Here is a 12,738-nt window from a genome sequence, read left to right as displayed (position 1 = left end):
CATTTAGAAAAAAACTGTGACAGTTTAAACCTTGGAAGAACCTTTAGTTTCATGACAATAACTGTTATTTAGAAGAAAAGAAATGGAGGATTTTAGAACACCAATTATTTTTATTTAATTTTATTGAAAGACCACCCACTGATCATTATTATGACAGCAGCAGAAAACAGTCCATGTGGTGAATACTTTCTTTGGGGTCTGTGTAAGAAAAGCTCACCTGACTTTGATGGTGATCTGATACGACTTCTCCACATCTGCTGGAGGTTTTTCTTGTACCAAAACAAAACAAAACAAAAAAATTAATAAAATAAAAAATAAAAAAAAAACAAAGAAAAAAGATCAACCAATACAGTTTTTCTTTTTCTTTTTTTTTCAGACTGAGAATAAATACAAAAGATTTATTTATTTTTTATACTTAGAAAATAGCACATACATAATCTTTTTTGTCGATAATATTACAATAATTTTATAAAACTAAAAGAATATGTTTGATTTTTGATGCATTTCTTTTTCTTCAGTTGTTTCAAAAATAAAGTTTATTAAATCCAGTTTTTAAATCCAGTTTACAGCATCCTAAATACTGCTCTTTTTGTTGTGGTTCTTGATTAAATGTTCATTTAAGATGGGTTTTTCTGATTTTATACTTATGTTGCATTATTCTCTGCTTATGTTTCTAAGCTTAACATTTATCTAATTTTAGATCTACCATATATTTCATAAGTGACAGGACAACAGAATATACTTTTGCTAAAATCAACAAAACTGGTCACTAGTATGTTGAGTTACCGCTGGATTCGTTAATGTCGACACTGAGCTCAAAGTCCTTGCAGGGTTCTTTCTCCTCCACCTCATGCAGCTGGTTGTAATGAGTCATAACCTTAGCAGAAACAGTGACAGAAATGTTACAATAAAAAAGACATCAAAAGATGATAAACTTAAAAGTAGGTTCTAAATTTTTAAAGCACAACTTAACAGGAAACATAATTTTCTGTAGAGCAGTATTACCAAACTTCTGGAGTCTCACCTTGTTATAAACTCTGAATTTTTAGGATTGTTCAGTTTAGTTTGCAAATGATTATATTTTTAAAATATATAAAAAAGCCACTTCAAGAATGTCTGTTACCTCTAGTATTCCCTGTCCGTTCCCTTGAGCCACCACTTCCAAATCAGCCCCAGCTGGCAACTAAACAGGAGAAAAAAGCATCAGAGAAGCAGATTAAAACTGAATGATCTTCTTCTAATTAATGCTGTAGAGTTCTACAGACCCAAAACATCCTCCATACTCACAGTGTGAAGTTAAAAGACCCTAGGGTTCTAACTCTGTGGGCTCATGTGTAACAACAACTCACCCTGGAGGAGCGAGCAGCGTAGGCGGTGTTGGGGTTAAAATAGTACCGGGCGTCTTTGCGTCCCGCCATCCTGATGTCCACGTTCAGACTGAGGTCATCAGGAGGTGGCTTGTTGCTCATGTACTCTGACAGAGCATGAAGCACCACCATAGTGGACTGCGAGAGCAAAGACAAGAAAAACAGAAAAGTATGACCTGGGTCTGAACAGGTCAGGCCTTACAATGCGAAAAGGCTTATAAAGGACAGTGGGTTAGCAGTACTGAAAAAAAAGGCTACTTCAATAAAGTCCCGTCTCCACGGGTGTGCCTGTATGCAGATCTCTTCTTTCAGCCTCGGACAAATGGGTCTCCATTTCCAGTTCCAATTAAAAAGAAAAGTCAGACTCAGACAGTAAAAACAAAACCGTTTTTTTAACCAAGACTGCTTAAAGGCACAGTGTGTAGGATTTGTTGTTTTCAGCGGCATCTAGTGGTTGAGTGGTTAAATCATCCTCCCTGGTCCTCCCCCCACCCCCACCCCCCGCTTCCAAACACAAAGGAGTTGCTACGGTGTCTCTCAGGTGTCAAAAACCTTTGATAATTCCAACCGTGATGTCTACCAGCAGCTTCAGGGCTAGTGATGTTTCAAGTGGTAAGATTATGAGCTTTAATAAGTAAAATTATCCCAGCTACAATGACAGACAACAAATATTACATTTATAGTATTACAACTAAAACCGTTTTTGATGCCACCACCGCAGTTTGTCCTCCATGAGCCTTCGTAGACAAGATGGCGGTGCAAGATGGCGGCCGCCTGTGGTGGCGACCCGTGACCATGGAGATATAAACAGCTTTTTATAAAGTAATAAAACAAGGTCTTTGTCTGCAATGATTAGACATGTTTTTTATTATTGTCATTAGTGATTATCTCAGTTTCGGCTAAAAGAATTGACAAATCCTACACACTGTGCCTTTAAATCAATACAATACTAGGTACTTCCTTGAATAAGTAGCATCTCATTGTCTTGTGATTTTGGTCTTGTTTGTCAGATAACAGGGACCACAATCCCTTATGTTTATTAAATATGTTTATTATGAGCAAAGATTTAGGAAACTGAAGGCGAGTCTGCGATTGGAAGGTTGCCGGTCGAATCCCGTTACATCAAAATTTTGTTGGGAGAAGTGAAGCACCCACATCTTCCTGTACCCTCATTTGCCCCACTCTGGACCCTTGAGCAAGGCCCCTAACAACTTCACCTGCTCCACCAGGCGCCCTATATGGCAGCCCCCTTCTCCCTATACGTATGTGGACTGTGGTAGCTCAGGGATCTGTGGTTGCATCAGGAAAGGAATCCGGCATAAAACTATTGCAAAATCTTTATGCGTGTTTGCTCACTGTAGTGAGCCCTGGAGAAGGGAGCAACAGAAAGACGAAAGAATAAAAAAAAGGCAAAGAAATGTTTTGGAGGTGACAGACCCCCACTCTGTTGATACCTGAGTTGAACCGAAACCACCACCTCTTCTTCTCTGGTTGTTCAGCCATTTGAAGGGAGCTTCAGCTTCTTCCATGAGTTCCAGTTTTACCAAAGCCAACAGAGCGTAGCCAGTCGCTTCCAGTGTGAACAAAGGATTATTCCTGTCAGGCCAGTGACTCTTGTCTAAACGTGGGAGAAGGAAAGAGAGGAGCCTGTTCAAAAGGTCACAGTTGGACATGCACAAAAAGGCTCTTTAAACACAATATTTCCAATTGAGACATGAAGTTTTTAATGAGACAGCTCTAATTTATGTGAAACTGCATCAGTGGGCCCATAAAACAGCTACCTGGAGATGCTGCTTGGAGTAAAGTCTGATGGAGGTGGTCGGGCTTTCCCAGCAAAGACAAAGCATAAGAAGCGATGGCCACAGTGTACGGTCTCCTTCCTTGTGTTAAAAGAGCTTTTATTAAGAACTGCGAGGTCCACTGGCTCGCTCTCTACAAGAAGCAAAAAGAAGATTTTACAATTGTTACCAATCATATCAAATCAGGGATTAAGTTGGGTTTGGTCAAACTGAAATAAGCACATTTTTAGAGTCCTGACTTTATAAGCTAACTGAATTATCCTGATATCATGAGCAGTGCCTGAAATATGGTGTATTTTAGTGTACTTAATGAGGGTTTATTGGCATAAAATGAAAGAGGAAGCTTCAGACTATATTTAGATATTGGTATTTCCCAGCTGGCAATGAAAATGAATGTAGCTTTGCTGTGGCACAGAAAAGTTTTAGAGAAGAATTTTAGGTTTTTCTGATCAAAATTGTTAGTTTTTAGTACTGCTCAAAAAAGGGCTTTAAAACTTTTCTTAGGATTAGAATTTGGACATTTCCTTCACAGAATCCACAGATACAGTAAGGTATTCAACATATTTTGACAAAATCCAATTATTGCAAATTTTTTTCTACCAATGCACCATAGCTGCTTATACAGTATCTCACTACTCTACTTACTACTGTATCCTTGGTTTGATGTGACAGGTCACAATTATTAAGCATGCAAACTAATAATAAAATAAATATAAAAGCCAAATCACATTTTGGTATCAATAAGATTAGACAATATTCTGCCAACTTTCCAATTACTTCTGGAATGATATATAAACAGAACATGAAGGTGGAATCTGTGAGACATGGTTTTATCAATTATTATTTGTATTAATTAATTATGAGGTCACTGAGGTAGTTAAAAAGCTCCACGACGGCAGGGCTCAAGGTGTGGATGAGATCCGCCCGGAGTTCCTCAAGGCTCTGGATGTTGTGGGGCTGTCCTGGTTGACACGCCGTGAAACACTGGACCAACTCTTTACCCTCACTAGGGTCCTTGACGGGTCATGGGAGTTTGCTAATCCTGTCTACATGTGTTTTGTGGACTTGGAGAAGGTATTTGACCGTGTTCCCTCGAGGTACACTGTGTGGGGGTGCTACTTGAGCATGGGATTGTGGGCCCGTTGTTATGGGCCATTTTATACAAGCAGTGTGACAGTTTGGTTTGTATTGCTGGTAGCAAGTCGGACCCGTTCAGAGTGGGAGTTAGACTCTACCAGTGCTGCCCTTTGTTACCAATTCTGTTCATAACTTACATGGACAGAATTTCTCAGTGCAGCCAGGGGGCGGAGGGAGTCTGATTCGCTGGCCTCAGGATTTCATCTCTGTTGTTTGCAGATGATGTGGTTCTGTTGGTGTCACTGTGCCAGGATCTTCAGCTCTCACTGGAGAAGTTTGCAGCTGAGTGTGAAGCAGCTGGGATGAGGATCAGCACCTCCAAATCTGAGTCCATGGACCTCATTTGGAAAAGGGTGAATTGCTCTCTCCGGGTTGGGGGTGAAGTTCTGCCTCAAGTGGAGAAGTTCAAGTATCTTGGTGTTTTTTTCATGGGTTAGGTAAGAATGGAGTGGAGATTGAAAGATGGATCGGTGCAGCTTCCGCAGTTTTGCGGACTCTATACCAGTCTGTTGTGGTGAAGAGGGAGCTGAGCTGTGAAGTGACGCTCTCTGTTTACCGATCAGTCTACGTTCCTACCCTCACCTATGGTCACAAATTTTGGGTAGTGACAGAAACAACAAGATCGTGGATACAAGTGGTCGAAAGGAGTTTTCTCCGCAGGGTAGCTGAACTCTCCTTTAGAGATAGGGTAATCCGGGAGAGACTCAGGTAAAGCTGATGCTCCTCCACATCGAGAGGAGCCAGTTGAGGTGGTTTGGGCAAGGGTGCCTTCTGGATGACTCCCTAGGGAGGTGCTTCAGACGTGTCCAACTGGGAGGAGACCCAGAGAAAGACCCAGAACACACGGCCTGGGAACACCTTGGAGTCCTCCCAGAGGAGCTGGAAGAGGTGGTTGGGGAAAGAGAGGTCTGGGCTTCCCTGCTCAACCTGCTGCCCCTGCGACCTGACTTCGGAGAAAGCCGAAGATATTGCATTATTTGTAAATGAATGAGTCTTTAAGTTTAATGTAAAACAAATTAGTTTGTCTTTAATTATCTATTTTACTACAAGGCATTGTATTGACATCCATAAACAATAATTAGTGCAAGTGTTGTAAGTAAAGTTTGACAATTTACATAAAATATGACTTCATCAAGAGGCTAAAGTCCTGATTAGTGATAAACATTTTTTATTTTATACTCAAGTTAGTTACATCCAGGGCTCAGGATGGTATGAGTGCATTAGTTTTGTTTTTATCTTGTTCGCACATAATTAAATATATCAGGAACAGCTCTTCAGTTCCAGACAATTAATAGCACAGTTTTCAAGTAATAGAAAAAGTCAAATAAAAAGAAGGTATTAAATAAAACAAAAAAAATAATACATTTGTGTGTGTGAATGTGTGGGATTTACCTTGACATCCACGCCTGAGGTGGTGCAGCTGATCCCTGCCTGCTTGGCTTCAGCAAGAGCGATGTGGACAAAGGCTGTCAGCGTGATCTCTGGGTCGTCACCACGAAGACCGCCCTGGAGACAGAGACAGGAAACAAAGAGTTTTAATCAGAGCCTTAAATCTTTGATGCAACAGGTCACAGCATCGCTACTTTCCATCCGTCCTCTCTACCCACTCTCCAATTCATATGGGTCTGATGCAGCTGACATAAACTGAAGAAAATAATATTTTCTGGTTATTTTTTCCCTTTTGAGCTTGAAATGCAAAATTTAAAGAACATTGGGCCTCATGCAAGAACCGTTCGTATGCACAGATTTGTTCTTAAATTGTGCGTACGAGTGATTTAGGAGAATTTGTGGCATTCACCAATGTTTTCTTATTCTAAGACTTTTTTCAGATACGAACAAAATTCACGAGTGGTCCAGACCTGTCGTATGTTTTACGAGCAGTCAGTCTGCTGTTATCCAGACGAGTTTTCCTCCCTAATAACTTTATATTTCGTTAGTTTGAAGATATTTTGAGTTGAAAATAAATGACACTCTATAATTATCTTGACTATAGGCTATTCTGCTTGAATCACAGTTATAATTTTAAATGTAATAATTTAGACTAACAATACAAATTGTCCGTCCGGCCGGCTTATCCGCTATCGGGTCGCGGGGGCAGCAGCAGAGAGACCCAGACTTCCCTCTCCCCAGCGACAGTTTCCAGCTCGTCCTGGGGAACTCCGAGACATTCCCAGGCCAGAGGGGATACATGATCCCTCCGATGGGTCCTTGATTTTCTCCAAAGTGCCAGATATATTTTGAAAACATTTTAAAATGCTTATTTCAGAACCGCAACTGAGACCACTTGAAACCGCACGTGGAGGGTGGGGGAGGGGTGGTACGGTGCGCAACGGTGTGGCTTCTGAATAAATGAAAATGATTTAACACAGTTGTTTATACWTTTAGCAGCTCTTTTTATTCCACAGCTGACCTGCTAAAAATGACAGATTTTCTTTTCTGGATCTCTGACAGACGGACTTCAATCTCTGAACTCGTAAAGTTCTTCTTTTTAATTATCGCTGTCATTTTCATGAATGGACACTTCCATGTATCTGAGGCAGGAAACATAGCCTTATATGGTGTTTTTGGGGTGGTAATTATGCTAATCTCCTCTCGCGTGCACGAGCAGCTGGATACGAACAGGTGAAATTTACGCAGCTCATTTACACACTTTTCATGAAGATAGAAGATATTGTTGAATCTGACGTGGCATGTTCGTAAGAACCCTTCGTATGAACAAAAGTAAGAGAAATTTAGGATACGAATACGAACATGTTCTTCCATTGTCTGATTTTCTCCTGCACGTCTTTTTTTTTCAGCTTAAACTCTATGATATGAAAGAATTCTCATTAAACCACTTGATAAATGTAGCTTAAACAGTTCAGAAAGACTTTTTTTCAATCCATTAAAATAGCGTGGTAAACAAGCAGAGCAACGTGTTTAAAATATGTATGTGCGCATGTATCTGTGGCTCACAGTCATTGTAGTGGAGTAAACAGGGTTGTCCTCTTTGTAAAGTCCTTTATGATGCTGGAGTTTGTTGTTCACCAGGTACAGCAGAGGGTCACAGATTTGCTGCTCATCTATGCCGACCATGGAGTAGGCCATGGAGAACACCTTCACAACATACGCTGTGATCCTGGAAGTCATTTAAACTCAAGTTAGCAAATGTCCGAACACAAATAAAAACAATTATGCTTTGATGTAACTGTTTAAATGTTAATTAAAAAATCTTATTATTAGATTTTCCACTTGTAATCTGTTTAAAAAATAATATTTACAAACTCACAAGTTTGTTGTAGAAATATAAAATATAAAATTAAATTTATAGTACCATGTACTTGCGCCTTCACCCCTGTAAGGTGGATAAGAGCCATCACTTCGTCTGTATGCCAGCTGGTTCTCGTAGCCTTAAAAAAAAGTCAAATTAAAGTTTTAGCATGTCTTTAAAAAGCAGCATATCCCCAGTCTATGTCTGTGTCCTGCTACAACCAAACCAAATTTAAGGTCAGTTAGGGAGGATCCAAAACTAATCAGCTGTATGTTTCATGTAAAGCATCCAGTGGTTCTTGAAATGCTGTATTTTGCTTACAGACATTTGGGCATTTACATGATGACCTGCTTTTTATGGTGATGAGCAGTGACAACTGAAAGACATGGTAGAAAAGAACAAAACATTTTAAATTATTGCTGATGAAAAAAAAAAAAATTAATAATAGTGTAATGGAAAAATAACTTATCTTCCTTTTCAAATGCTCCACTGACCTGTGTTGCTGACCCAAATGGCACCCAGTTTTGTATGATGCCATTGTGTTGATTTTACTTCAGTATTTATTTTCTGTCCTCTCTAGATAGTCACCCCTACGGGGACAATTTGTCAGAACAGGTGTTCTGTTTTTGTCAGTTTATGTAATCATAGAGACATCAAGTATAAAAGGGCTTTCAAACTTTGATTCTTTGCACAACTAGTTTGGCGCAGGACTGTTTTCTGACCTGTGTTAAGTTTTTGTGCCTTGCAGTTGCAATAAAACTCAGACGACCATTCTACAAAGTGCTTCTTTATTTTGTGATCATCTGTTTCTGTCCTTGTTAAATTAAGTTTTACACGACAATAGTTCATCTAAAACCGGGGTGCCCAAACATTTTCCCCGAGGGGGCCAAAATGAAAATCTATCCATGGCTGCGGGCCAAATGCAGTTATATAATACATGAAATACAGATACTTTTTTAAGTAAAGTCCTTTATTTTTAACGATTAAGCTGTGCAATGGCCCTCTTTTGTTTTAGTTTGTGCTCTTGGAGAAAGTCTGCCATACGCTCAAGTAGCAAAGGCTCATGGGACATTTCATAAATTGATAAAATATGAGTTTTTGTGGCCTTATAAAGTGTGAAAATCTACATGTGGGGTTAAATCTGATCTAAATATTTCTTGTCGTCATTTCATGTTTCATGTTTAATCCTAATAAATCAAAGATAAAGTCAGAACCATGAAAACTACCTTCACCACAGCCCTTTTATAGTCATTTGACCAATGGAAACACTGTACCTATAGGATTACAGGTTACAACCTTGTAACTTTGGCAACTGTTGGTGGGCCAAATCAAATGGTTTGGCAGGCCAAATTTGGCCCGCGGGCCCCACTTTGGGCTCCTCTGATCTAAAAGCTTGTCATCTACAAGCTTTTATTCCACAAATCTATCATCCTTACTTATTTAGCCAAAGTTCTAATAACAACTATAATGATTTGTTCATCCAGTTGAGCGTCCATTTATATGATATCAGTTTGAACATTAATTCAGCTGTAAGTTGATCAACAAACACAACTAGTTAATTATCAATATTACTCATTTATCAGTCAATGTATCATTTGTAAAAACTAATCATCGATGCATTTATTGGCACATTTTTTTCTATCAACACCAAATCGATCTGTTCGTCTACAAATATTCAGAAAGCCTGTTTCATCGACAAGTTTATAATATCCTAAGTTTAACTGAAGTGAATCTTTTTTGTCCCTATTATTTTACTGTAGACGTTCTGCCTTTGATTCTAACACTCAGTAGAAACAACATCTCACTGCTGTCCAACCTCTCTTGATGTATCGGAGAGCCTCGGCCCTGCGATCCACCCCGACAGCCTCCCAGTTTTTGGTCCGGTCCAGGTACAGAGCGGCAATAAGAGGCAGAGTTATGGTGGCCAAGTTCTGCTCCACACAACCACCAGGCATCTGGATCAGAGAGGCCAACGAGTCCTCGCTGATGGAGTTATCGATGCTGTCTGCCAGTATGTTTCCTGGAGAGAAGTGGAGAAGGGAATTCAGGAACTCTCTTTGCTTTTTTTAATATGAAGATTTGTTTATTATCATTATCCCTGCCGTGTCTGTGACTCACCTCTAACATTGATGAACGTTTCGGGCTCAGAGTTTGGAACCACTGACTCCAGTTCGACTTTGCCAACACGAACTGTTTGAGTTCCTGCAGGACATCAGGTGTTTTTGTTCATTAAAGATAAGTTTCTGGAAAAACGTTTTAGGAACTAAACAATTCTAGACAAAACCCCGAAAAAGAAAGAAAAAATGAATTAGACAGTTTATAATAAGGGAAAATTGTTAACAGTTTTAACTTTTTTGTAACTTCACTTTAAAAGACAGCAGAAACCCCATTAATAAAAGGTAAATAAGCCAACTGAATCTGAAACCTGCAGAAAATACTGAAAAACTCACAAATCTGGTATTTTATGCTGTTTGTAAAAAATATAATAATTAGGGCTGTCAAATGATTAATATTTTAATCCCAAAGTAGCTGTGAATTAATCATGATTAATAATATACATTTATACAATAAAATGCATTTCTATTGCATATTGATAAAATAAATTACTTGAGTTATTAAATAGTTTTTAATGTTTTTATTTAGAAAACAAAATCGATGCTTAGACATGATTTTTTTTTACTTAAAACAGGACCTAAAAATGCTCCAAACATATTTGAGTCAGTTAAATTTTGTGCAGAATAATGAGGTTAAATCAAGAATTCAAGGATTTTCAATCCAAATGAGTACTACATGAGGAATGAAAGATAGATACTAAGGTCACAGTTGTCATCAAAACATAAATAAATAAAATAAAATAAGCCATAAGAAGACAAAAAGAATAAAACTGTGCATAAAGTGTTACACATGGAGGTTTTTTTTATTTTATTTTATTTATTTAACCTTTATTTATCAGGTAAACTGTTTGAGAATCACTTCTCATTTACAAACATGACCTGGCACTGAGTGCATTGCAATATACAAACCTACATATCCAGCCATAGTAAAGTGATTGTAAATTTTAATCGGGATTAATCTATGTCCATGCAGCACTAAAATTAATCAGTTAACTCAATTAATTTCACAGCCCTAAAAATAATAATAATAATAATAAATGTGTGATCATACCTCCTTGAGCCGATGGATTCAGTACTGTACTCCAAACCTTAGTCTTCTGCACTCCGTCCAGCTGTATGTGTCATGAAAAGACTAATTATACAAGTTTACCTGAACACGATAAACTTGTAAACTCAAAACACAGATGTCCTGATGCATCTCAGTAATCCAGGTAAAAAATCTAAAGAAAAAAAATTGTATAGGTCCTCTGGACGGGTTCTTCTCTAATGAAACGTTTCGTCTCTCCTCCAAGAGACTTCTTCAGTCTGAGAGTTTCAGGCAAAATTCAGGCTTTTAAGCACTGCCTGCATGTGACTGATACTCACATCACATGGCTATTGTTGACACCTAATTAACACCCATTGTTAACGGGGTGGAGTGATACTGGCAATAGCAGCACTGTAGTAGGGGGACAACTGAAAACGGAGGCCTCCACCTCTGTTTAATGATGGACGGTCTTTCTTCACAAAAATGGCTTCTTTTACTCCTCTCTCAAACCAACGTTCCTCCCTATGAGGATGTTCTCATTGTTGATAGAGAGGAACGTTGGTTTGAGAGAGGAGTAAAAGAAGCCATTTTTGTGAAGAAAGACCGTCCATCATTAAACAGAGGTGGGGGCCTCCGTTTTCAGCTGTGGGGGCCTCCGTTTTCAGCTGTCCCCCTCCTACAGTGCTGCCATTGGCAGTATCACTCCACCCCCTGTTAACAATAGGTATTAATTAGGTGTGAACGATAGCCATGTGATGTGAGTATCAGTCACATGGAGGCAGGACTCAAAAGCCTGAATTTTGCCTGAAACTCTCAGACTGAAGAAGTCTCTTGGAAGAGAGACGAAACGTTTCATTAAAGAAGAACCCGTCCAGAGGACCTATACAATTTTTTTCCTTTCAAAACAACAGATCCTGTTATTTTATTAGCTAATCTATTCTAGCAGCAAACTCTCAATAAAACCTTGCAGACTCACCACCACCCTGAGAGGCTTCTGGACACGGTCTCTCCCCGTCATGTCTCGGTCAAACACCAGCACCTCCAGCGGAAGTTTCCCCACCACCAGCGGCACGATGGTATAAGGCACCGCTACAGAGGAGCCGGCCGTCACTCGCACTTGCTGCGTGTGTCTGTCCTTAAAGGCAACACTGCACACGTCTTCTGTCTTCATCAGCATCACCCTTACCTGAGTGGACAGCAGCCGATAAAGCGTCAGCGTCAACGTGTCCTTATCGGAGGAAAAGGTTGCGAAAAGAAGTCGACCGTCTTACTTCCAGGTCTTCGTAACCGTAGTTGTAGACCACAGCTTTAATCTCAATTTGCTCGTTCCTCGCCACGGAATAAGGCAGCTTCAGGTCAACAAAGAAATTCTTCCAGGCTCTGAAATTATACGGCTCCGCAACACAGAAACCTAAAATCAGAAATAATTTCAGTTTTTCTCAAATTAAACTGGCAACATGTTATTTTTAAAAGCAAAATGGGGATCTTTTGGTCTGACTTTAAAGCTACCGTGTTTTAAAGTTTTAACAGGGCAATAAATGGGGATTGTTAAATGTAATTGTACGATTATGTAATTATTGCAGGGCTAACAGGTGTTCAGTGTTTGCAGTGGCGGGCAGCACTAATCTAGTTCCACTAGCCCTAAAGCACTAACTCAAATATTTAGGTTCCCTAATTCCAAAGCACTAACACAATGAAAATTTTAGCTAAAGCTAATTCTAAAGCACTAAAATAACCCAGTCAACCCATGACCATTCTTCAAGAGACAACCTGAGTCACATATTGTCATGTTGCTCTCTTAATACTTATCATTGACATTCCACAGCTGGATTTGAGTTCATATATTGTTAATATATTGTCACCTGGTGGATAGGTGACACATAAACAACATTGATCAATAACATTTATAGACATCAGTTAGTGCTTCTAAATTTAGCTTCTAAATTCGGCAAGTGCTAATCCACTAATAAATTTTAAAATTAGCAAAAGCCCTAAAGCACTAATCAGGAAAATAGCTCCCCTATTAGTGCTTTAGGGGAACTGT

General features: G+C 39.2%; 1 protein-coding gene across 1 annotated transcript in view; it reads right to left on the bottom strand.

The window, feature by feature from the left end:
• LOC106525084 (complement C3) overlaps positions 1-12,738 on the bottom strand; it is a 31,068-nt gene that overhangs the window by 3,756 nt on the left and 14,574 nt on the right. Inside the window, exons 23-36 of the mRNA XM_014019195.1 lie at positions 11,966-12,105; positions 11,671-11,880; positions 10,719-10,779; positions 9,672-9,755; positions 9,370-9,573; positions 7,617-7,692; positions 7,259-7,421; positions 5,696-5,809; positions 3,149-3,299; positions 2,822-2,985; positions 1,350-1,505; positions 1,124-1,183; positions 787-877; positions 218-269 (exon numbers count right to left, since the gene is read on the bottom strand). Coding sequence (XP_013874649.1) covers positions 218-269; positions 787-877; positions 1,124-1,183; positions 1,350-1,505; positions 2,822-2,985; positions 3,149-3,299; positions 5,696-5,809; positions 7,259-7,421; positions 7,617-7,692; positions 9,370-9,573; positions 9,672-9,755; positions 10,719-10,779; positions 11,671-11,880; positions 11,966-12,105 — 1,726 coding nt within the window. The remainder of the gene's footprint in view (positions 1-217; positions 270-786; positions 878-1,123; positions 1,184-1,349; positions 1,506-2,821; positions 2,986-3,148; positions 3,300-5,695; positions 5,810-7,258; positions 7,422-7,616; positions 7,693-9,369; positions 9,574-9,671; positions 9,756-10,718; positions 10,780-11,670; positions 11,881-11,965; positions 12,106-12,738) is intronic.

The sequence above is a fragment of the Austrofundulus limnaeus genome, unplaced genomic scaffold (genome assembly GCF_001266775.1).
Source record: "Austrofundulus limnaeus strain Quisiro unplaced genomic scaffold, Austrofundulus_limnaeus-1.0 Scaffold211, whole genome shotgun sequence".
Taxonomy (NCBI): Eukaryota; Metazoa; Chordata; class Actinopteri; order Cyprinodontiformes; family Rivulidae; genus Austrofundulus; species Austrofundulus limnaeus.
Note: the sequence above shows the minus strand (reverse complement) of the source record. Positions and strands in the feature narration are given on the sequence as shown.